This window comes from Hipposideros armiger, unplaced genomic scaffold (assembly GCF_001890085.2).
Source record: "Hipposideros armiger isolate ML-2016 unplaced genomic scaffold, ASM189008v1 scaffold_17, whole genome shotgun sequence".
Classification (NCBI taxonomy): domain Eukaryota; kingdom Metazoa; phylum Chordata; class Mammalia; order Chiroptera; family Hipposideridae; genus Hipposideros; species Hipposideros armiger.
Genome location: NW_017731367.1, coordinates 1,945,221 through 1,971,040, shown reverse-complemented (window position 1 = coordinate 1,971,040; position 25,820 = coordinate 1,945,221). Strand labels below are relative to the sequence as shown.

At 52.0% G+C, this 25,820-nt stretch overlaps 1 protein-coding gene and 1 long non-coding RNA gene across 2 annotated transcripts in view; one reads left to right on the top strand and one right to left on the bottom strand.

The window, feature by feature from the left end:
* The first annotated feature begins 362 nt into the window (after positions 1-362).
* The window catches only part of NGEF (neuronal guanine nucleotide exchange factor), a 37,797-nt gene continuing 12,339 nt past the window's right edge, over positions 363-25,820 (top strand). The window contains exons 1-4 of the mRNA XM_019629108.1: positions 363-623; positions 1,322-1,464; positions 6,734-7,035; positions 24,901-25,061. Coding sequence (XP_019484653.1) covers positions 517-623; positions 1,322-1,464; positions 6,734-7,035; positions 24,901-25,061 — 713 coding nt within the window. The 5' untranslated portion in view covers positions 363-516. The remainder of the gene's footprint in view (positions 624-1,321; positions 1,465-6,733; positions 7,036-24,900; positions 25,062-25,820) is intronic.
* On the bottom strand, positions 2,519-6,718 carry LOC109374488 (uncharacterized). The gene is made up of 3 exons (XR_002122395.1): positions 6,541-6,718; positions 5,650-5,827; positions 2,519-4,470 (listed from the first exon to the last, which is right to left on the bottom strand). It is a non-coding gene; the product is annotated as an uncharacterized LOC109374488 (long non-coding RNA).

Here is a 25,820-nt window from a genome sequence, read left to right as displayed (position 1 = left end):
GAGCGGAGGCTCTAGAGCGTTGAGGGCAAAGGGTCACCTCGCCAGTGCTTTCCAAGTTCTCCTCGCGAGCCGGTGTGGTCCAGGAGGCGAGGAGGGGGCGGGAAGCCCAGGGCGCCGCTCACCAGCCCCCACGCACGCTGCCCTGCTCTCCCCCGCCCCGCCGGGCCCCGGAGGGGAGGCGCGGGCAGGGTGGGAGGTCCGGAGCGGCTGTCCTCGCCCGCGGGCACGGGGTTGCGCCCGGCCCCGGCTTCCCCGCCCCTTTGCCGCCCGGCCTCGCCCCCGCCGCGCGCGCCCCTCCCGCCAGCCTCGTTGCCGTGGCAACCGCGGGTGCCTCCAGGCGCGCGCGCGCGCCCGCCCGCCTGCGGGAGCGCTCGGCAGCGGCGGCAGCTCCAGCTCCAGCTCCAGCCGCGCGCGCTGCGACCCCGCTCCGCAGCCCGCTCGTCGCCTCCGGCCCGGCCCCGGGCCCCCAGCGAGGCCCCCGATCCGGCCCCGGCGCCCGCCGGGCCGCTGGCCCCTATGGAGCTGCTGGCCGCAGCCTTCAGCGCAGCCTGCGCGGTGGACCACGACAGCTCCCCCTCGGAGAGCGACGCGCGCGACTCGGCGGCAGGACACCTGCCCGGCAGGTGAGGACAAGCGGCCGTCTGGACCCCCGCGTGTCGCCCCCGCGCGCCTCTGGCCCCAGCTCTGGCTCTCCGCAGCGGACGCCGACCCCCGCGGCCTCTGCCGCGTGGGCTCTGCCGCCCCCCACTCCCACGCACGGTCTCCGCGGTGCGGGCACCCGCCTGGGGTTGGGGGTGCGTCCGGGCCGGGGCCGCCGACGCCCCCGTCCCTGTCCACGCCGCCTCCCACGCCCTCTCCAAGGCGCCCCCGGGCACGCTGGTCTGGCTCGGCGCCCCTTCTCTCCTCCGCGAGGCACTGGGACGGGAGGACCGGAGCCAGAACGGGGCCGGGGCCGTGTAACTGCGGGCGCGCCGGGGGCGCAGCGCCGGCCGGGCTCCTGGCCGCGGGACCCGTCGGGGCGTCCGGGCGGCGCCGCGGAGCGGGCAGGGCGCGCCAAGTTTCCGACGCCTGCCCGCGAGCTCTGAAAACATGAAGGTTTGGGCAAGCTGGTGTGGGCATGAATCACCCGGTCGCGCCCGGGTGCGGTGACAGAAAGCGCCTGTGGGGCCCGCCTGGCCGAGAGGGGCGGCGTCCGCTCCGCCTGGACGGTCCCGGGCGGGTCCAGCTGGCCAAGGCCCCGTGTGCGGACGCCTCTCGCCAACTAGCCGAGGTGTGTCGTTGCTTAAAAATAACCGGCCCGGCCCCTTCTTCTCTCTGGCAGCGAGTCGTCCTCCACCCTGGGAAATGGGGCGACGCCCGAGGAGTGCCCGGCGCTGGCCGACAGCCCCGCCACGCTCACCGAGGCCCTGCAGATGATCCACCCCATTCCCGCCGACTCCTGGAGGAACCTCATCGAACAAATAGGTGGGTGCCGCGGCGGCGGCCGGGCTTCAAGGGCGAAACCTGGGCCCCGGGTGGACTCTGAGGGGCCCCTTGCTTGTGAGATGCCCCTTGCATTTCTGGGAGCAAATGTATCTGACGTGGCTAAGGAACGTTTGGGCATATTTGGTTCTCAGTGGTTCCACAGGCACAACTGCCACGTTTTAACAGTGCTGTATAATTGGGCTTTCGCAAATGCATTTCTGTCCTGCTCTGTCCTGAGAGGTGCCTTGTCCTGGGGGAGGGCTTTCTGCCCCCTTGTCACTAACGCCAGAAAGACCAGGGCGAGGCACTGCTGGGCCATGCGGGACGGAGGGCTTCATGAACCCTGGCCTGAGAGGGGCTGGGAAGACCTGGAAAGAGAGGGAATCTGTCCGGATGGGGGTGGGGGCAGAGGGGGGGACGTTCCTGGAGTGAGCCAGGCTGACCGTGCAATTCAAGAAGAGGAGGCGTGGCCGACTTTGCACAGGGTGGGAAGGGAAGGTAGAGAGAAAGCGGGAGCCCGTTTCCCCCACCCCCTCCCGCCAGGCTCCTGGGTTAGGAAGGGAAGCCTGGCTCCACCTGCCTTTCCAGGAACATGGCCAGGAGGTGTGGGGCACAGCCTGCAGGTGTCTGGCTCCAGCACACTTGCAGCTGAAGCCCTGTGAATGCAGAAAGTGGATTGAAAAGGCGTCCCAACAACGTGAGCGTTTGCGTTTAAAAGTAAAAAATTGCTGATGACATCCAACTAGTGCTCACCATTGTCACCAGTGGCGGCACTGAATGTGTAACGTGGGTTCCGTCATTCGGAAAATGGTACCGGCTGCTAAAAAAATCTTTCTGTTCTTCAGTGTCAGAGCAGCAGACAGTCTATCTGTTAAGTTAAAATTTCAAGGTTTGGAAAATTTGTCCCCTAAACATCATTATTGTCCTCCACTCCAAACGCTCAGACAGAAACGAAGTGCCTCCAGTGGAAGTGGAGCATCTGTTGCCCAAGGAGACCCTGCGTTTGGGAGACTTGGGGCGGCCCACTCTTCCCTGGCAGGGGATTTTCCCTGAGAGGAACTGAGCCCTTGCAGAGCTGAGGGGGTGGAGCGCACACCAAATGCTGTTATGCTGCTGACTCCAGGAATTTTGTTTCCTGCAGGCCCCCTGCGTGTCAGCCCGGGTGGTGATGGTGGTGGCGGCTTTCCCCATTGTGTTCTGGGGCAATGGAAAGGGGCTGATCTGAGAACAGATTCCTGAGAACCCCTTTCTCCCACCTCCTTGCCGCATTGTCCCTAATGAGGAGGGCCACCTATGCCTTGGCAAACACTGGAAGCCTAGGCCTCCTCCACCTCCTTGAATGGGATCCTCTTTGGTTAAGATCAATGTCACGATTAGGAAGGACATGGAGGGGGGGGGGCTCCTCTTCTCGTGGAGAGAGGCTCCTGCCTGCACATGGGCATGTGGAGATACCTCCTGAGATGGCTGGACTTGTTGGGCCAGTGCCGTAAGCCCCAAGTCAGGGGCCCTGAGCTCTGATACCTGCCCTGCCTGGCCCTCAATTTCCTCGTGTGGTAAACAGTAGAGACGGACATTTGAGTCTTTTCTCTCCTGGCCCCCTGTAAATATCTGCTGGTATAGTGGCAACTACCTGTTTCTGGCTCCTGGGCTGGATCCATAGAAAGTGCTCAACAGATACGTTGAATGACAGCACAGAGCTGTCACTGCCTTCTTCTCACATCCTTCATCCTAGACTTGAGTCCTGTGCTAAGCAGATTCCTACACCAGCCCCACCTGCCTTTAGCTCTGTGAATGAAGTGAATTCTTTGCCAGGTGTCAGGAAAGGATGAGAGGATCCTAAAGACACAGTGGGACTGAGGGTGGAGGAAAGTGGAATGAATACCTGGGCATTTTGCTGACCACCGCGTCGGATTTTGCAGTGGCTCCCATGGAAGCCAGCACAGAATTTTGCCAGCATTCTGCATGATGTGGTACATGACTGTCTCGGATCATGGACCCGGAGACCCTGCGATTGGCTATGTGTGTGCATGTGTGCACACGCGCTACTGTTGTTGTCCCTGGCACCTGACACATGTTCGGCACATAGAAGGTGCTCAGTAAAAAAAAGAAAAGGATTCCCTGCCCTTTTGAATCCTTCAAATTGAAACTTCCAAGAAAAAAATTATTCTCTATAGAAAGTAAGAATTTGAATGACTCCGGTGGCTTTGCCAAGAGGAGCTGGGAACTTCCTTTTGCAGGGCGGCACAGCCAGCCTGGGGTAGATCATTCTACTTAGGAGAGAAGGGAGCTGAGCCTTCTAACTCTGCATGGATATGCTAGTACCAGGTATGAGGTTTTACAAGTAAAGTCAATTTCCATATAAAGTTGTGCATGCTGAATGTATAAAATATAAAATAGGAAAACATGATACATTAACAGTACATCCAGTACAGAAATTTAATCACATAGCATATAGCTCCTCAGGTAAAGCTACTCTATTTTTATTGTAATCTGAATTTTAAAGCTAGTAACAATAAACAGGTTATGAGAAATGGTTACACGGTGTGTCAAACAACTCTTTGCAATCACAGTAACTTCAGGAAAATGGGCGTTTAAATTCATATTCTAAATACTTCAGGAAGAAATATGAAGTTTTAAGGAAGTTCCAAAATTACTTGTATTGGGAGTCTTTGGCTGAGAGTGACAGACTATCCAGAAAAAATGACTTTAAACAATAGAAATATTCTAGCCCAGAGGTAGGAAGTTCTGGAGTGAAGCTCTGAAGGTAGTTGGATAAGCCAAGCCATCGCGCAGCTCCTTTCCCTCCACCATTCTCAGCATGTGAGCTTCATGTCACAAGGTGGCTGCCACAGCTCCAGACATCACATCCTCAAGAAGCCATGTGTGAAAGCAAAAAGGGGCAGTTTGTCTTCAAGTGTCTGTCAGGGAGGAACATCTTTTTGAGAAGCCCTTCTTCAAGGTGTAAGCTGTCCCCTTACTCTCCTCGGCTGTGTCGCATGCTCACGTCTAAACCCACCACGGGCAAGGGGAAGAGAACTGTCACAGTAAGTTTTTATCAGTCGACATTCACCCTCTTCCCTGAGCACCGAATGGGTCAGCACCCAAACAAAACCCCTCCCCTGTCAGCTGGGAGGAAGAGGTGTAAGGGGACAGAGGAAAGGCCGCCAATGGTGCCTGCCACAATGTGACTTCAGAAACATTATTTTCAATCCAGCTACCCACAGTGCTGATATTTATGTCTCTCTTCAGCATATGATGTTGGAGATAGTTTTTACCCATGATTTGCCGACTATTGCATACATGAGACGTAATTTTGAACCTTCGAAAAGATGCCAAATTAGTTCAACACTTTTGTGAAGCTGGGAAACTGCTTTTTAAAAAGGCGTTCAATTCAACAAATATTTGCGTACCTACTATGTGGGGGAGGCGCCGTGTTAAGCATAGAAAAGAGGCTCCAAGTCAACTTGTGGGAACCTGGTTTCTTTAAACCTCTGAAAATACAGTATCGAAATCACAGGAGAACAATCAGTTCAGTGTCAGAAGCAACAGTGAGTGATCTTGTACTCATGACTGAACCAGTTTATGTAGTGATGTTAACCTTGTCTTCAGTCTGGACTGCGTTTAGAATGGACTTCAGTTTCCATTCCTTTGTCAAATTAACGCCGTTTTATTCTGCTGGATTGTAACATTGTAAAATCACAGGCTCCTCATTTTCTGAAGTAAATGCTATCTACTTTGCAGAAAGGCTTTATAATTTAGTGTCATGGAGCATTGGAAGCCAACCAATTTAATCCACAGGGCAGATTTATTGGGTTCCTGTTTATGAATATAATCTGTCCGGCCACATTGAGGATTTCAAAGTTAGTTTGTTTTTCTTTCCTTCCTTTTTCTAATGTTTAGATATATTTAACAATTAGATAAAGAAGGGATAATAGCTAACATTTGTACTACGATTGTATGAGAAAGTGCTTTCCAAGTGGTACATTTATCCCTATCAGAACTTTCCTGGGGAAATTATCTTTGTTTTATAGATAGACATATCAAGGGGCCCTGACTGCTGTCCAGACTGGTATGTCCAGCTGCCCACTGGACCTCTCCACCACCCCCATCCCCCAGTTGGACCCTCCTTCTGTATTCCTCCTCTCCTTGAGTGGGGCCACCCGACCTTGTTGCCAGGCTGGTTACCTGGATATTATTTGTGACCCAGCAGCACCAGCCAGTCACCAGGACCCATCTTCCACCTTGTCACTGTCCCCTGAATCAGGCACATGGCTCCATCCTCCTATCACCACAGCAGCTCAGGTCTCCATCGTTGCTCTCCTGGAGAACTGTCACAGCCTCTTTCTTCCCATCTGTTGGCCTCCTAAAACGCAGACCAGAGCGGCTTGCCTGAGGTCTCTTGGGCGTCCCTCTTGCCCACAGGATAGACTGCCATCTCCACAGCACAACAAACAGACAAGACCCCAAGGGTCTGACCACCTCCTCCCAGCCTTACTGCTGATGGCATTCCTGCTCCCCTCCCCGGCAACCCCTCCCTTCCTCTCCCCATCTCCCTGGGCTAGGACCTCCCGTGGGTTTCTGCTCCTATGTGAAGAGATAATCCTTCCACTCTGCAGAATATCTGACATGGGTTTTTCCCTGTGGAGGTGCCACCTCTATGCTGATTCATATGCACGCCCAAATCTCCCTGGATACTCGTAATGCATTTATTTCAAGGACAATTGCTCACGGAAGTTAAGTCTGAAACTGTGAAAGCAAAAAAGGAATGTTTCCCTTTTGAATCATAAGGATGATGAAATATTGGCTTTTCCTTGACAATGAGAATTGACGACCACTCCCAGTTCACACATGAATTTACTTGCGTTTTAATATGGAAGCATTTAAGACTGTGGGAAGCGTCCTGTGGGATACTGAAACATAATGGAGACATTTCCATCGGCTTTGCGCACGCTGGTTATTAACACGTCAAGCCGTTGATTCCTGTTGTTTGCCCAGTATGCGTGCGGAAAGCCTGCGTGCTTGATTGGATGTTAAATCAGCTCAGGGGTTTCTTTATTCCTTGTTGAAAAAACTCACGCATGCTGATCCTCCCCAGAAAGTGAAGACGAGGTTCAGCCCTTTGCTAGACAGGTCCAGGTCTGGCTGTCTTCGTGTGCCCGTAGGCAGAGCCCTTGCCCTTGATGAGAGGACAAAGCCCTGGCTTAGTGATTCGGAAATATCTGCGTCTGAAATCGTTTACTTTTTTCATTCTAACTCTATTTGATTTCAGGGCTCCTGTATCAGGAATATCGAGATAAATCAACTCTTCAGGAAATTGAAACCAGGAGGCAGCAGGATGCAGAAATACAAGCGGATGGCCACAGTTCCCCAGCCAGTGAGGAGACTCCGGAGGAGGAGGAGGAGGAGGAGGAAGAGGAGGAGCCAGCCAGCCCTCCAGAGAGGAAGGCTCTGCCCCAGATCTGCCTGCTCAGCAACCCCCACTCAAAGTTCAACCTCTGGCAGGATCTCCCCGAGATCCAGAGCAGCGGGGTGCTGGACATCCTCCAGCCCGAGGAGATCAAGCTGCAGGAGGTAAGGGCGCTTGGCATGCGAGCTTACTCTGAACGGAGGAGATATTGTAACCAGTATGGGCGGAGGCCCACCAAGCAGGCTCACCCAGAGAATTATTGGGGCGGTTCATCCATCCAGAACGTGCAGGAAAATTCACATTATTTCACAGGCAACAAAAAATACCTCGTTGGATAGCTCAACCCCACTACCTGAGTGTTCTCAGCATGCGCGTTTCATGCAACAGCAACACTGTATTCTTTACACCCTCGGTTATTGTTGTGGTATGTTTCCTGGCACACCTGGACGCTAGGTGATGCTTAGCAACTGTGACTGTGAAGTCACTCCAGTCACCAGCACTTGACTTTTCACTCACAGTCTTACCCAGAACTTTATTTTGTAGTTGTCTAAACCTGGGATGCGTGGGGGCTCTGAAAGCAAGCCCTGAGCATGCACACCCCTCCTGACTGGAACAGAGAGCTGGGGCCGCATCCATAGCCCCCGCATTTGATGGTCCGGGCTGATTAGGCTGAGTCATCACCTGGAGGGCCTCGTGGTTTATTGCTAGCAGGGAGAAGTAATTCCAAATGAGCAGAGACAGTAACGAGTAGCTAAGAAATCTAAGTGTTCGTTTTAGTTGAACGACAGTTATGTGGGCAGAGAAGGAAGATCTGTGGTGTGGAGAAACAGGAGTGGTCCAGAGGGAGGAGGAAACCAGGCAAGGGAAACAGTGAGCGTGCAATGTGTGTCCATTGTGGAGTTTTAAGAGTGGGTACTGGGCCGGCCGAGTGGCGCGTTGGTTAAGAGCTGGCTTGGGATGCCAGCTCTGAGCAGCAGGGCCCCAGTTCAGATCCCACTTGAGGGCCAGTGACGCTGCACCCACTACAGCTAAGATGCTGAACAACAGCTTGACCTGGAGCTGGGCTGCCGTGGGTCACCAGCGATGGCGTAGGCTGCAGCCCCTGCTGCAGTGGGCTGCCGTGAGCTACCGTGTGTGGCTGGCAGCCAGCATGAGCGGCTGGCAGCCGGTGTGAGCTGCCAAGAGCCGCCATGAGTGGCCTTCCAGAGGCCTGCAACTGATCTGCCTCACCCGGGAAGAACGCAGTGATAATACCAACATAGGCCAGTGAAGCGACGTCCTGCACAACTAGACTGAAGAACAAAAGGACAGCAACTTGTCTGTTTCCCTTCCCCTGATTCCCCAGCACTGTTCCCATTCCCCAAATCCCCAATAAAAATCTTAAAAAAATAAAAAATAAAAAAGTGGTTACAGAGCGGGAAATGAAGAGACTGGGATTCTTGTTCCATCCAAGTCCCATCATCTCTATCGTCTCACACTTCCTGTCACTCTGACGCCCCGCGCACCCCCACTCACCTGCTCCTCGAAGGCCGTACTTGAACTTGTTCTGGGTTGCCATCCTGGCACCCTATGTTCTGCCCTTCTTTGACCCCCATTACATACTCCTGCGCTGCGCTCCATAGAGACGTTTGCACTCCTCGCTTACTTAAAAGGCACACTGCAAACTGCGCACAGTTAACGGACAGCACTGAGAAGACTTCCTGACCAGGCTCCTCTGACTCCAACGCAGGTTGTCCCATGATGCACTGGCTTCTCGGAGAGGCTCGAGAAAACTTATTTGCAGAGGGTTCACCTGCGACCTGCTCAGGAGAATCAGGAGAAATCGGCTCCAGCTTTGACACCCCTGGGGCTGTGAGCAGTGATTTTAAATGGCCGAAGTTTATATGAAACTTCGGACATAAATGATGTCTCATCATCAGTTGCTGGTGAGGAGACATCAAGAAGCCACTCACCCCACCTGGACTGAAGATTGGGGCCGGGAGGACCTCCGCCGAGGCAGGTGGAGCTGGACTGAGAAGGCTCACCTGGCTTTGCCCACCGAGAGCAGCTGTGGAAGGTGCCAGAAGCCCTGGAAGAAACTCCTGCAGTTGGTCATCCTGAGAGAGACCCAGAGGCTCCCTCAGCCACCCAAAGGGCCACCATCCCTAACTCTGACTTTCGTAGAAAAGGAATTACACAACACGGCTTTGCATTTGGTTTCTTTTACACACTATTACCATCTTGGGGTCGTTTTTTTAAGTCCTCAGAACAAGGAAAAGAGACCAATTTTTTCAGGGGAATACTTACTTTTTACCTTGAGAATTAGGGGAATGAAAGTTTTAAACACTTTGGGAAGCTTAGAGATAAACCCTAGTAGAACTTAAAACATGGATGTAAACCTTCTACAACATAAGCAAAGCTAAAAACAGGGAAAGTGGGGCCCTTGTAGGAAAGGAATGCAAACAGCAAAAAAATACAAAAAATAAACAGCATAAAATAAGGTGGCAGAGTTAATAGCCAATGTGTCAGTTATAACAGTGACTGCAAATTGCTTAAATCCTCCTGTGAAAGACAGAAATTTGCCAATTGGCTAGAAAACTAAACCCACTGTATTGTCAGACAGTAGAATTCAAGACAAAGAAAGTCGTTTTGTATTTTTAAAAGGATGCTCTACATTGATAAAGGTATCACTTTAATTTTAAATGTTTTAAAAATAAATAACCAACTCATTACTATATTTTCATTGTTTAAGACAATGCAGACAATGCCGATGCGTGCCGGCCTTTTCTTGGCTCCTGGGTTCTCCCTGGAAGAATGGCTATATCTGCTTTCTCTCTCCCGGTATCGTCCTAAGGCACCGTCTGATTTGGAGTTCAGACACCCGGGAAGACTCTTTAAGTGCAAAATCCTTATAGATGTTTCTGATGTTTCCCCATGCTTTACGCATGTTTTATTCATCAGCAGTTTGATTTTGGTTTGGTTTTTAGCATCTTGCCATTACTGGACTCGCAGAGCTTTCAGCTTAGTTTTCTTAAGAACAACTCCCTTTGCCCTGAAAATTGTTTCGCTTTTATCATGAAAGGACTTAAGTGCATAGCAAGTGCAAATGGCTTAAGTTTAAGGACGAACACAAGGGACTTGTGTGGGGAGGGAGGTGTGGCGGGTGGCCTGGTGGGTGTCCTGCTGCCCCAGTGCTCAGCTCCCATCCCCACATGGCTTTGTAGGAAACAGGGCGGGTGAACTTGGCACGTGGGCCCCGCCCGTGGAGCTGGGTTAGGAGAGTGCATCCCTGTGCTGCTGTGAGACCATTGCTGTGGGATAGAGGAATTGCTGGTCATAGGTGAAGTGGTGTTCAGTGGTGGTGGGTAAATTGCCTTTCAGAAAGGCAGGACACCGTTCATAGGGCTACGGCAGTGAGAGGCCATTCTCTCACACCCTCCCAGCCCTGTTAGTTAGCAAACGTCTTTATTTTCGCTCTCATCTATTGGTTGAAAAATCGTACCTTGTTTTAACCTGTCTCCGCTGATGACTTGGAAATTGAGCATCTTTCGTGTTTATTGGCTGTTTCCGTTTCTTTGTCTGTGAATTGCCTATTCTGTCCTTTGCCATTTTTCTTTCTATTGGGCTGTTTATATTTCTCTTCTTGATTGATAGCAGGTTTTTTATACACTCTGAATATTATTTTTTTTGATGTTTCAAATGCTTTCTCCCGCAGCATAGTATAGGGAAGGCGATGTGGCAGTGGTTATGTACACAGGCACTGGAGCCCAACCGCCTGGGTTTGTACCCCAGTTCTGCTACTACTTAGCTGTGTGACCTTGGGCATGTAACTTAACCTCTCTGGGCCTCCATTTCCTTATCTATAAAATGGGCATCATCATAGTACCTGTATCACTGGGTTGTAACACCCATAAAGAGCTAGCGACAGGCGGATCGAGTGCTTACTTTCCTTCCTACTTTGTTCATGGTATCCTTTGTCACATAAAAATCGTTTTTCTATTTTTATAGATGATCTATCAGTTTTTTTATTTATTGAAACCTGTTCTTTCGGATGTTGTGTCTTGATTAGGAAGGCCATTCCCAAGAGGTGTATTGATAAAGAAAAGGTAACTATTATAAGCTATTATATTATGAGCTGGCAGCCAAACAGAGCAGCATCTGTCAGAGCCATGAGCAGATATTGCCATACGCACTATACGGTTTCTATAGGCGTGGGACGTCACAGGGATAGGAGGAACCTGAAGAAAATAATGAGTTGGATTTAAAGTATTTTTACTGAGCTTTGTAGTCTCTAAATCTGCGCTGCCCACCACAGTAGCGACTGGCCACATGTGGAGAAGAGGTGGGCAGAAGAGGTGTCAGTTTCTTATCAAGTGAAGCATACACTTACCGCACAGCCCAGCAACCCCAGTCCTCGGCGTTTACCTAGCGCAGAGACTCGACAGCAGCACTATTGACACTTGGGGGTGGATCGTTCTTTGGGGGTTTTCCTGTGCATTGTGAGGGGTTTAGCAGCATCCCTGGCCCCTAGTACCAGGTGCCAGTAGCACCCCTGCCTTCAGCTGTGACCACCAAAACTGTCTCTAGACTTAGCTGAATGTCCCCTGGGGAGCAAAAGTAGTTTCTGGTTGAGAACCCCTGCCCTAGAGAAATAACTTGTGTTCACATAAAAACCTGTACTTGAATGTTTATAGTGGCTCTATTCATAATTGCCCCAAACTGGAAACATCCCAGACGTCCTCTAACAGAGAGATGGATAAACAAAGTCTAGAACATCCACACATGGCACTAGTCAGTAATAACAAGAAGTGAACTATTGATACACACAACTTAGATGACTCTCCAAGGCATCTTGCTGAGTGAAAGAAATCAGAAAGGTTACCTACTATATGATTCCACTGAGATGACATTCTGAACCAGACAAACCTATAGTGACAGGGAGCAGACAAGTGGTTGTCAGGGGTGAGGGTGGGGGAGGGTGTGACTAGAACAGGATAGCACAGGATGTTTTTGGGGTGATGGCACTGTTGTGTATCCTGGTTGTAGTTTTGGAAGATTCTATACATGTGTTAAAATTCATAGAATTGTACACTCCAAAGAAGTCAATTTTGCTGTCTGTTCATTTAAAAACTAACGCATTATAAAAAGGGTTCAATGTCCTCTTTCGTTTAACCCAACAAACTCTCCTTGTTCCCAAAAATAAAACATAGATCTGTCTCACTGTGAATTAAGGCAAAAAATTTACATAAAACATAAGAAAATCAAATCGGGAGATATATTAAAAGAATAACACACACGGAGCACGTGTAAATTACTGCAAAAATCATGTAATGTTTGGGACCTATCAATAGACCAGTGGAGAAAAATACTCATCTTCAAAGAGGTTGAAAAAGGAAGTAGTACATCTATTTCCATCTAAACAAAACTCAGAAGGATACTTTCTGAAATTTATAAGGAATATCTTGGGAATATTCATAAGGAATATCTCAATTTATAAGGAATACAATTTAGAGGAAGGCCTATATACAAAAATCATACATGATGAAGAATTGTTGGGGCAATAAAGACAAGACAGTGATGCTTGCTGACACTGACATTTCTCTGGAAGCCCTGGCCAGTGCAATAAGACAAGAAAAGAAATAAGAGAGAAAGCCATAGAAAAGGAAAGTAAAAACCCCCCTTACCTGCCAATGAAGGTTGCCTGCTTAAAAATCCTGAGGCAGTCCAAAATACTGGATCCAATGTGGCACTTCAGGGAGGTGGCCAATTGTAAGATAAACATGCAAAAATTAGTTGGTTTTCTATATAGCAGCAAAATTCAGGTTGCAATCAATCAGAAAGCTCTGCTGATAAGAAAACTATGAGCACCAAAAGGAAAATAGGCAAAACATTTCTCATAGAAAAAATGCAAATGGCCAGTGATTAAATGAAGAAAGGAAAAAAAAAATCAAGCTCACTGTTGATCAAAGAGGTATAAATTAAAGCAACATTGAGAACAGGCATTTCAAAATGGCAGAGACTTTTACATTTCAATATATTTAAAACCCAGTGTTGGGGCATTTTTAAATGAGAGCTTAAACACAGGTGATAGGAAGAGTATAACAATATTTGTATGAAAACCCTTACTAGAATTCATACTCTGTCTGATGTTCCAGTTTCTAGAAATTTATATTGAAAAATAATCAGAAATGTGCACAAATATTTATTGGGAAGTTCAGCAAAAATTAGGGGAAGACTCTGGGGATAAACCTTAATGCCCAATGATAGGGGAATTGTTTAGTAAGACACTGTACAGCTATACAAAGACACAAACATTAAAAAACAGGTTTTCACAGAATGAAATAGGTGAATATTCATGGCATATTACGTTTTTAAAAGGCAGGATAGAATATTACATCTATAGTAGAGTGGGCATAGAAGATAAAGCTATGTAATAAATGACATTTTTGTCATTTCCAGGGAATCAAGATAGTTAAATAAATCAGGATGACCTGACAATAAATGTCGTCACATGCAGTAGTAACACGGGCACATGGGCTTCTGACTTTTCCTATGTATTTTGATAGAGCGTAATGTGAGCTTCTGTTTTGTTGGTGCTTGGCAATGGGGGCACAACACTGACACTGTTGAGATTTTATGCTCCAACTCAGCGACTTCAGCATCAGCTTATCTTTTCATGCGTCAGAGCCAAGTCAGGCAACTTGTACCGCCACTCAATCTGTTGGCAAGACGGCTCTTGTTCATAAGCTACAAAAGCAGCAGGTCGCAGTACCTAATGTTCACACAAGGAAAACACCCCCAAATGATGCCTTTTGTAGGCCTGACTCTTAATAATCAGCCATTGAAGACTCAGGATTTAAGAACAAAATCGTATGTTTTCCTCCTTTTTTTAAAAGTAAACATTAGGTGGCTGACACTGGAAAGTGTTGTCTCAGATGTCGTGTCGGATTTTCATAGTTTAGGTTCTGTTTCTTAACTTCTTCTGAAGCTGTTGGTTCCCGCCCTCCTTTTTGGAGTGGTGTTTAGGAAAATAATTAGACATACATTCATTCAGATTGCCAAGTTAGGGAGGAGGCGGCTGTGGAAAGGGCAGGATGTTCCAATGAGGGAGGGCAGGGGTTTCTCTAGAAAGTGGTAGAACACAGAATTGTCCTAAAAGGAGAACAAAGTAAGGAGGACAGACCGCAGCGGGGGGTGGGGGTGGAAAGCAGTCACAGCTACAGACGAAACATCGGCTAGCACTGGGTTCTCACCACTCCCGACACTGGTGAACCTGGAGGTGCTGTCCCCTGCACAGTACCTGAGGCAGTCGCTCCGCTGCTGGCCTGGGCTGTGTCCCCACCGTGCACCAGGAAACTGTCTCTGCAGGAGGTAGAAAAAGACAGACTCCACTCGCCACAGTCCCTCATCTTGTGAGCTGGGTGTGCAGAGCTTGAAAAATGAGCAAGGAATGATATTTTGAGTATCTCCAAGGAAACAGGGACACACATACACTCATGCAGGGTGTCCTGCCCAGCTGGCACTTATGACAGATGGCACAGCCCTGGCATGCCCAGACAGCTCCATCCTCCTGGGAATGAGAAGGGAGGAGCCCCGGCAGGTGCCCTGTGAGGGCCTTCCCGGGGGATCTAGCCAGTTATGATTGAACGCGCAGCCTGAGTCTGCTCCGTCTCTGACACCAGAGCTGTACTTTTGTTGTTTTTCAACGTATTTTCACAATGTAGAACTTAAGTGTACTTTAATTTTTTTCCAAAGGAAAACTGTGCGTTTTAGAAGGAGATTACTTAGGGTTTTTCATAGGATGTATCTATCACAAAATTAAATCATGTTTGTTATTTTATTTACCAACCCTTATTGAATCATATATATTTGTCTCTGTAGGACAAACCTTAACAACTCAGCAAATTAGTCCCACGTTGGGAGGGAACAAGGATGTTTGCCCCCTGATTTAAGGTGGACAATAGCCGTTGCCCAAAATGCCAGAAACTTCCTTTCTATTTGATTTAGAAAGCAAGCAGCTGTAACTGTTTTAACAAAGTGACAAAGTTAGCATTTATCGTTTTTAAAATGAATCTTTTGGATAAGTAATTTATGCACCTGATATAAAGTTCAAAAACAGCGATTTTATTTTGACAAATGTGCTAGGTTGTAAATTATATTTCGTTGTGGTTTTTATTTGCGTTTCTCTCCTGGTGAGTGAGGCTGAGCATCTCTGCAAGCCTGTGTCTTTTAAAATTTTTACCTATTTTAGTATGTTCTTTTTTGTAAATTATCTTATTAACCAGATCATCTTAAGAAAATGTAATAGTTGGTGCTCGGACATGTGAGAGCTTGTGGAGGCTTGAGTTTGGGCTGCTGGTGGTGGGGGGCTGCACTGCCCCCCCCAATGCATGCATACATGACTCACATTTAATATATGACCCCTAGTCTTACAACAATGCCTGGAGGTAGTTGTTACCCTATGCTCAGCCTTGGCCTTCTTTGCATTTCTTGCACAGATAAGATGGCACTGCAGGGGGTCAGGGCACAGGTGTGGAGTCTGACTTCATACTTATTGTTTGCAGAAGAAAGATATGCTCTAGGGCAGCGGTTCTCAACCTGTGAGTCGTGACCCCTTTGGGGTCGAACAACCCTTTCACAGGCGTCGCCTAAGACCATGGAAAACAAAAAGATACTTACATTACGATTCATGACAGTAGCAAAATTACAGTTATAGAGTAGCAACGAAAATCATTTTATGGTCAGGGGTCACCACAACATGAGGAACTGTATTAAGGGGTCGCGGCATTAGGAAGGTTGAGAACCGCTGCTCTAGGGGCTTCTTGACTAATAGCCTTTTTGGAGTCACTTCTATCCACCCTAATGCCTGTAGGGTATGAATTCCTGTTCCAGCCACAGAAGTGACGAAAGTCTTGTGCCTTTGCAGCCTGATCATGGGGGAAGCGCAATCTGGCAGAGTGCGGGCACGAGTCCACCCAGGGTGGCTTTGCTGGCATGGAAGGACCCTGAGGGCCCCTGCAGAGAGCAGCTCGGCCTGTGATCGCAGGGCCTGGCCGCCCGTTTCCCTGGCTTCTGCTGACACCCCCTCAGAGAGGGGCCATGTGGTCATCCCTGCACAGACAGCTCACCTGAGCCCTGGGAGGCCTCAGGCTCTGGGGCCTCTGGCTTGCCTTTGGGGTCGTGGGGTGCACAGGGGCTGAGCATCTTGAGCACAGGACCCGGCCTTCGGCAGCCAAGGCGGCCATAACTCTCGCTGGCACATGGAGGCACAGAACCAAGGTGTCAGCGGGTGATGTCCCACGGCCTCTACGGGAGACTGAGCTTCGGGAGGGACACCCCAAGCCGGAGGCATCTAGGCGCAGCGTGCGCTCCATCCCCTCCCGTCCTCCAGGCCAAAGCAAACATGCTGACAGCAAAGCTGAGCATAAGTCAGGCCGCCTCACATTTAAGACTCAGGGTGACAAGTACAAAAGAGAGATACACACGGAGGCTTAGGGGCTGGAGGCCCCCAACCCTGGGGGCCAGGGGCCCTCAGACTCTGCCATCCATCACCTGGTGGTGACCTGGGCGTCTTATTAAAAGACGGGTCGTGCGTGGGCCTGGGAACCTGCATTTTCACAAATAGCTGTGGTCACCAGGCTGAGACATGCAGGCTTTTAGTCCCCTCTCTGCCCGACTAACACTTGTTAGTTCTTTGACCCAGCCCCTTCCAGAACCCTTCCCTAGCTGCCCGCCTCTCTCCACCACCGGGCGGGTGAGGTCACCTCCGCCACTTTCCCGCTTTGCCAGAAGGTGCCGTTATCGGCTGTACCCCAGCCGCATCCTCGATGACAGCGTTCTGTGTCACCAGCATCAAGCCCAGCCGCTTCCTGCCCGTGGCTCTCGGGACAAGTCTGTGGAGCACGTGAGCCGGGAAGGGGTGGGCAGCAGGGTGGGCCCTGGTTCCCAGTGTGAGGTCTCCTGACCCATGATCTCCAACAGGCCAGAGTCAGGGTTGGCCATTCAGGGGCCCCCAGTACCCGGCGGCCCCCAGCTCCTAGTAGGTGCTCAGCGCACACTGGGAGCATTGCGTCTCCTGTGTCTGCTGCACCAGGGGCCAGGCCCTTTAGGAAGCCATCCAGGGATGGCAGACGCCCAGACCAGCAGCAGCCAGGAAGGAAGGAGGGATGGAGGCCACGTGCAGCTAACACCGCCCTTGATATGGGTGCTGACCGACCCGGAGGAGGAGGGGTCTGGGAGCTGAGCCTTTGGGTGGCAGTTAGGAGTCAGTGGGCGTTACTAACCCACCTGTACGGTCCATCAACCAGACACCAGGCCTGGTTCACGTTTGAGTGCTTGTTTAGAGGTGTTATGTAACAAATTTACCATTAAGCACCTACTTGAATGCACCAGCTAAAGCTAAAAAGAGGATTAAGACCCTGAAAAGAGCCTATGATCCTGTGTGGGAGCAGGGGGGCTTCTATGGAAACACCAGCAAGGAGACGGGGCCCTGGCTGGCACCACTGGCCTCTGGGCTCGCGGGAAACCTCGGTGTTCGCATGGAAGGTCGTCTCATAGCAGAAAGGCCAAGACGCGGAGCCCTGGAGTAAAAGGGTGGGGACGCGAGCCTTATGTTGGCCGTTCACAGATTTTGTGACCTCAGCACCGAGGTCTGCCCAATGGGAACAGTCTGGGCCACCTCCAGAGTTGTCGTGAGGACCAAGTGCGGTGACACATTGGATGTACTTAGTGTTATGCCAGTCACATGTTAGGTGGCGAGAACAAGGACATTTGTGGCTACTACTTACCACTTAAGTGCCACATCCGTCGATGTGTCTCCGGCAAGAGTATGATGACTTAAGAGAGAAATGTAGCTAAGAGTTTCCTGGCATTGGGGAGAGAAGGATGCCTCGATCTGGCAAAGGGGCAGCGTGGTCAGCATGTAGCTGCGGAACCAGTCTGAACAGGCCTTGTCCTGTTTCTAATGAGATTCAGACAGAACAGAGCAAGGCCACAGATCAGGCAGCTGGACAGTCAGAAATGCGCCCTAGAGAAAGACCTCACCCTAGAATAACCTTTTAACGACATCGGGCTGAAATCCACCACGGAATACATACTAAACCCCCCGAAATCAAACATGCATGCCTGAAAAGCCATGATCCCCCAAAGTCTGTGCACCAAGCCCTCACTATGCTGAAATAATGTAGCTCAATGCATAACTTACCCCACTTCTTCCTTTAAAAAAAGGAAAATGACTTTTTAATTTTTTGTTTAGCTGAGCCATCCTGCCACCTGTTGGCAGCTCAGCTTGGGCCGAGCATCGAACTGCTGTTGCTCAGAGCTCACACTCGTAAGCGAGCTCTTAACCAACTGAGCCACTTGGCCGGCCCACTCCACTTCTTCCTTTAAATGGAACCCAAAAACCCTTGGTTGGGAGACAGATTTGAACTTTGCCTCCTACCTTCTTACTAAGTCAAATTTGCAATAAAAGCTTTTTCTTTTCTCAGAAACCAGTGCCAGAGTGTGGGCTTCTACACACGTCATGGCCACGGCCCTGGCTCAGTAACAAGCAGTTCTTGCAAAATAGCCTTTTTCCCCCCTGGTGCAATATTTTTTGAGAGCAGCACATGGCGTTTTAAAGAATATCGGTGAAGGGTCATCAGTCTGGTCCGAGCCTCCAATGACACAGGGGCCACGGCAGAGAACGTCTTGTTCCTCTCAACTCTGGTCTTAAACCTCCTTTATGGCAACTTGGGATAATGTCCGACTCTGCCTGGTTCCCTGCGAAGTGTGTGTCTCGTGTCAGGAGGGACCTCCTGGGTCACCCTCTAGCCCGCGATCTGGTCCGGTGGGTAGTGGAGGCAGCGTGGACTCATGTCTGGCCTGGAAGCTGCAGAGGGACAGTTCTTGGGGCTGGTGGGAATTCCGGTGGTGCCTTGGCTGTCATAACAGAATACCTCAGACCAGCTCAACAGCAGACATTGTTTCTCACAGCTCAGCTCTGGAGGCTGGAAGTCCCAGACCAAGGTGCCAGCAGGGTGGGTGTCTGGTGAGACCACCTTCTCACTACGTCCTCACGTGGCCTTTCCTCTGTGTTTACATCCCTCGTGTTTCTTCCTCTTCTTACGAGGACACCAGTCACATTGGATCAGGGCTCCACCCTTACGACCTCATTTGACCTTAATTACCTCTTCGAAGGCCCCATCTGCAAATACAGGCACATTGGGGGCCAGGGCTTCAACGTATGACTTTGGGGGGCACAATTCATTTCATGACAGGTGGGAAGTGCAGGCAACCTGAGATCTGTCCCGTTCATCTGCTCAGACCACTGAGGACAGTTGGTCCTGGGAAGAGCCTGGGGCTCAGGTGGAGGTGACAAGGCCTTGCTAGGACCCTTGGGGTGTGGGTGCTGTGCCGATGACACACCAGACGACAACAGCAGTGGAGAGAGGGGATGTGTGCAGCTTCAGTCCTCAGCCAGCCCACCGCACAACAGCATCCTAATAAAGGAAAGGTGACAGCATCAAAGGCAGCTGTGGACCATTAACACCGAGGTCGGGGGAAGCCAGAAACAGTATCAGAATTGAAAGCACCACATGGGGATCCCCAGAAGAAGCCTGAACGACGGGAAGGAGGCAGTGAAAGTAAAGAGCGAGGGAGAGAGTTGTCCAGCCTTGAGCTTTGCTGACGCTGGAAGAAGGAAGGACGGATACCCGTGGGAACGTCGGAGTGGGTGTGGAGGACGGGGCGGGTGAGTTTGCCTGACCGGACAGTGAGGGCCCATGTCACACAGTGAAATACAACACAAGTGAATTGTGTCAACCACAGGAAACTCGGGGTCAGTACGGAGTGCTTACGGAGCAGTGCTGTGTTAGGACTGGTTTTCAGCCTCCCTCCCACAGAAGCTGGCTATGTTCCCTCCTCCCCACCCACGCTCCCACCCCACACTAGTCCTGGTGGCCCTGTTTCCTCTTTTGCCCCCCTTGCTGATGGGGCAGGGCCTCCTTTGTTTCTTCAAATGCATTGCTCAGACAGGGTGGTCGAGGAAGGCCTAGCTCTGGGCCACTCCAGTCCCAGGCCACCTGAGGTCCCTGAACCCCAAGCAACCCCCGTAGGACACGCTGCATTAGGGGGATTCCTGGCTCTTCATGTCTGTGGGGTATCTTCCATGCAGCTGACTTGGGCTCTGAAATCTCAGAAGTCTGCAGTCCCCAAGGAGGGGGAGATACTTACCCACTGAAGCTAAACCCGCAGCTCATCTGAGACACTGCAGGTGACGGTCCCAGCTGGAGTGCCAGTGATTCCTCAGATGTGTTGCTTCCTTCTTTTGGAAGAGAATCGAAATGTACTGAGAAAAATATGTTCCAATGCTTCCTGAGCTTGGCGGGGGAGGCCGGTGGGGAGACGGTCGCGGCTTCTGGTCCACAGGCCGGCTTGGGAGGCATGTGAACACACTCTGAGTCCAGGAGCAGCAGCTCTCTGTGGACTCGTGAAGACAAAGTGTGGCTCTAGCCCACACGACCTACTGTCAGAGGGGATGGACTCAGTGTGGATGGGAGCCTGCTGCCTGAGGCCAGCCGCACCTCCCCTGCTCTCCGCCTCCTCCCTGAGCCCTGAGCCCTGAGCCCATGCCAGGAATGGGCCTCCTGGTCGTCGTTTAGGACTCAGCCCACTGTCACCTCCTGAGACAAGCCCGCCTCGACCCTTCTGGCCAGGGCAGCATCCATGAAGCACGGTCCTGTGAAGATGATGCCCAGAGGCCAGATGGATAATGACCCCAGAGGTCTGCAGGTGCTTTTTTTTTTTTTTTTTTTTAGCTGAGCCATCCTGCTACCTGTTGGCAGCTCAGCGGCTGCTCAGCTCAGGCTGGACTCGAACCGCTGTTGNCATCCTGCTACCTGTTGGCAGCTCAGCGGCTGCTCAGCTCAGGCTGGACTCGAACCGCTGTTGCTCAGAGCTCAAACTCTTGAGCGAGCTCTTAACCAGCTGAGCCACTCGGCCGGCCCCTTGCAGGTGCTTTGAGATGGGCCGGCTCTAGGCTGAGAGCTTCCCCCTGGGGACTGTTCCCATTTTGCACATACGGAAACTGAGGCTTAGCAGGATAGAGCAGTTCTCACGACACAGGTCTGGCTAACTCGAGGGCCAAGGCCTTGGCCACTCTGCTGCTCTGCTGCCCGTGTGGACACCAGGCCTGTCACAGCCCTCACCGACAGCAAACCTCTCTGAAATGTCCAGAGTGACCTATGAGCCATTAACACCGAGGATTTTACACTTCGCAAACAGTCCAGGCAGCAGTGGGCTTAGTTGTCGCAGAGATGGGCAATACCAGGAGGAGTAACGTGATTACTGGCAGAAACCAAATGGAATAGTCAAGTGCTCAAAGCGCCCTGGGATACCAAGCCGTGCTTCACAAAATGCTGCTCAGTCTACTGAGTGCTCCCGAGGACAGCAACCCTGCGTGAGCCCCAATGGTGGGGACGTCGGGGGCTGCGGGCTGGGATGCAGGTGCTGGTTTATCAAGGGGGACTCCCTGTAGTAACACACACTTATACACACACACTCACACACACCTCTGCTCCACAGCGTCTCTGTCCCCCTGCCCTGTCCTCCCGTCTTCCTTGTCCCCACTCCCCTGCGATGTGGCTCCGGCTGCCACAGGCAGTTTGCTGTGCTCAACACCGAATGCCCGGTGCCTAGGCCAGCGCCCGGTAAATGTTTGTGGACTGAACGAATGGGTGAATGAATGCACGAAGCAGCAACAGGGCCTGGGTCCCTGTCAGCTCCACACTGCCGTGCAGAGGCTCGCGTGACTGAGAGTAAACATAATACTGATAAGGAAAAGACAACCATATTGATGCGGCAAATAGTTTGACATGTAAAATGAAGACAAACACCCTGGAAAACTAAAATTCACAGATGACTAATTGCCTATAAACAGAGAAAGAGGGGGTGAGTGTTGTGAATGGGCTCAGCCAGTACCAATTAGCAGGGCTTCAGGCCCAAACCCTCTGCGTGTCAGCGGCCAAAAGGCCGCCTGCTCCTGTCCAGCTGCCCCCGACCCCTTGTCCTGCAGAGATCAAGACCAGGATGCCACCGGTCCAGGGGACCCGGGTGAACTGAGCCAGGACGGCGTTTCCACGTACAGTCCCAGGCGTCCCTCCAGGCATCCTTCAAGGACACTTTCTGGTGCTGCATTGGGGCACGGAGTTTTTTTTCTATCTCGGTAACACTCATCCGAATCAATTTTGGGGTACGTTGGGCTTTTTAGTTACATTTGCTTACAACTTAGGAGTGGTAATGACTTGACATTTTCTTGAGAAACTTAAATTTAGCAGCAGGAAAGTGACTTGATTTTAGCGGCGGTAACGGAGAAGCTTCTGGGGAACTTCCTGCCCATCGTATCTTGGTCTCGCGAGGCAGGGCTGGAGGGCGTGAGAACGGGGGACAGCGGGGTGGACACACAACACAGCGCGGTTCCTCATTCTGGGCTGGGCTGGGCTGCAGCTCTGCCGTTAGTGAGGCCAGCATGCTGTGCCTTCCATGGCTTTGTGTCTGTGAGGGGACCGAGCGGCCGTGACGTGGGGCCTATCACAGCTCCTCATCTCACTGTCACTGGCTCAAGTCCGAGGCAGACGCTAGAGACCCAGGTGGTGTCACTCGGGGCTGCAGGTGGCCCAGGGTCTGTAATTGGTGGCCCCCCCTGGAGAGATGCTAGGTGAGCTTCCTCACTGGTGCTGAGCAGGCTCACACTATGGAGTGCCCCCATGCACCAAGACGTTGCTTCTTTTAAAGTGCTTTGCGGGCCGGCCGAGTGGCGCAATGGTTAAGAGCTGGCTTGGGATGCCAGAGGGCCCCAGTTCGGATCCCACATATGAGGGCCAGTGATACTGCCCTCTACAGCTAAGATGCTGCACAACAGCTCAACCTGGAGCTGGGCTGCCGTGAGTCGCCGGCGACGGCATAGGCTGCAGCCCCTGCTGCAGTGGGTTGCCATGGGCTACTGTGTGTAGTCAGCAGCCAGCGTGAGCGGCCAGCAGCCGCCGTGAGCGGCCGTCCAGAAGCCGGCGACTGATGTGCCTCACCCGGGAAGAGCGCAATGATGGTGCCAACTTGGGCCAGTGAAGCAACGTCCTCCACAACTAGACTGAAGAACAAAAGGACAGCAACTTGTCTGTTCCCCTTCCCCCAATTCCCCAGCACTGTTCCCCTTCCCCCAATTCCCCAGCACTGTTCCCATCCCCCAATTCCCCAATAAAAATCTTAAAAAAAAAATAAAATAAAGAGCTTTGCCACGTCAGCTGTTGGTCCAGCTTTGCATGGCCGCCTGCTGACACCGTTTAAGCCCTGCTCTGCCAGCGGTCTGTCACGGCAGGGAGGGTCGTGGCAGAGCCCAGAACTCGGAAAAACCTTGGGTGAGTCTTGGCTGGCTCTTCCACCAGCCCGCAGTATGACTTGGGGGGCGTTTCTTCACCTCTGCACCCTGTTTCCTTTGGGTAAGACGGGAGCTTCCGCTTGTCCTTCCTGGGGGACCTGTGAGGATTCAGTGAGGCAGAGGAGCGGGCTGTGTTTGGAACGCAGGCCAGTGCCTCCCTCCCCCTCCCTTCCCGCCTCCCCGCCTTTCATCCATCCCTCCTAACCCCGGGAGCAGCATCTTCCCAGACATCGGGGAGGTTGGCGAGAGATGGGGGTGGGCAGGACACTGGGGAGGGACCAGGGTCCCCTGCGCTCATCACTGTCCTGCTTTCCGTCCCTCCCCGTCTGCCTGTCTTAGTTTCCTGGGGCTTCTGTAACAAATGGCCACAAGCTGGGTGGCTTAAAACAACAGGAATGTGTCCCCCCACGTGGCAGAGGCCGGAAGCCTGAAATCAGGGCGTCGGCGGGAAGGGCGCCGCTCGCTCCGAAGGCTCCAGGGAGCCCTTCTACCTTTTCCAGCTTCTAGTGGTGCCAGGCGTCCTCCATGTCTGCCTGTCTTCACGTGGCCGCCTTCCCTGTGTGTCGGGGTCAAGTCTCCCTCCTCCTCTCTCTTAGAAAGATACCTGTCATTGGGTTGAGACCCTCAGTCCAGGCTGCTCTGCTCCTCACCGCGACACCCTTAACTACACCTGCAAAGGCCCTTTTTCCAAACGCGGTCACACTGACAGGTGCCAGGCATGGACGCAGCTTTCGGGGGCGGGGCACAATTCACCCCACCTTGCTGTCCCTTTTGGGCGGCCACTGTGGGACCTGAATCTGCCCGAGGTCGAGGACCAGCACAGGGTGATGGGGAGTGAGGAGGGACTCGGGCTGGCCTCTGGCAGGGACGCTGGCTTGCTCGTAAGTGAGCGGGGAGGTGAACCAGCAGCACCACCAGCGCTTGGCAGAGCGACACTAGAGAGGGCAGAGCTTTGATGAGTTTTGCTGTGTTCACAGGCTCACCAATCAGGTAATCATCAGGATAGAAAGTCAAGGTGCCTCTAAAAAGTTCATCTGATTATGGATTTCTTTCTCTGTTTTGCAAAATGAAAATTGCTTTATCGATCACGTTATAAAATCAGACCATGAAAGAAATATGTTCTCGTTTTTTTTCAGTTTCAGAGTAAAGAGGGAAGAGTAAGAGTCGCCCCTAAATTCCACCCCTTTGCCCCGTACCTGTGGCTGCCATGGTGGTCTCTTTCCTTGCAGACATCTCTCTGGGCGTGTAGGAGTGGGAGTCTCCCTAGTGCTGACTGTCCTGCCCATTCCGTGCCAGGACCTGTCACCCTCAGCCGCTGCCGGGGCTCCGACGTATGGCCGACCTCTGGTGTCGATACCTTGTTCCATGTTTTGGACACAAGGCTGTCCCCAGTTTTCACTGTAATAAGCCATGGGAGCGTTCTCTCTAGGGTGTGGCCGCTGTGCCTTTCATGCAGAGGGTGACTTGCCAGCTTCCGCCACGACCTCAGCGTCAGCTTCCTTCTTTTATTGCTGATGGGAGCCCTGCCAAGCCCCCCCGTGTTCCTGTCTGAGAACGAGGCAGGCGCCCTCCTGGAGGGCAAGTCCTTGGTGGTAACCACTGTCCCCTCTTGTCTGCTCCGCCCGGCGTCCGGACGCAGGCCATGTTCGAGCTGGTCACCTCCGAGGCCTCCTACTACAAGAGCCTGAACCTGCTGGTGTCCCACTTCGTGGAAAACGAGCGGCTGAGGAAGATTCTGCACCCGTCCGAGGCGCACATCCTCTTCTCCAACGTCCTGGACGTCATGGCCGTCAGCGAGCGGTGAGCCACCCGCTCGGGTCCTGGGGGGCCTGGCTTCCTGACTCTTCTCGCCCGGGGCATGGCGAGTGCTCGCCACACGGTCGTCTCCACTTCGGTGTGTTTGGAATTTTCTATACCAAGGTGTAAACCCCAAGGCCCACCACCCCTCCCAGCGGGCGGCCAGTCGCATCCCCCTGGACGGGTCTCCACTGCTGCGGGTCCCTTCCCGTCAGCACGAGTGCTCGGTGCCACCTGCACGGTGGGGCGGGTGTGTGGCTGACTGTGTCATGACTGGCAGAGGTGGCCGTGTAAGCTGTTGTTTATCCTGATGTCGTGGAGCCCTGGCCTGGTGTGTGCCAGGCCCCGAGACCCTCTGAGGGCCAGTGCAGAGCATAGCCCTGGACTAATGCTTTCCGTTCTCCAGTGGGATGGGTTTGCCACAGTGTGTGCAGGTGCTTATCAGAACCGCGGTTATAGTCTAGCCTCTATGAAGTGGAGGAGGAATAGATATCTATTCATTGATTCTTGCAAAGAAGGAGTGAACGCCAATCATAGTGTCAGGATGAAAGGTCATGTACCATTTTCACTACAGGCCATGGGGTTTTGCAGCTAAAAGTGCCAAACTCAGCTTTTGGACCATCTGGTCCGACCCTGAGTGTTCAGATGTGAAACCGAGATGTGGCAGAGCTGCTGGCTCTCTGTGGAGCCCCCTGAACAGGTCCCTCCCCGACACTGTCACCCCACCTTTCCGTTTGCAGTGGGCTCAGGAGGGAGAGACCC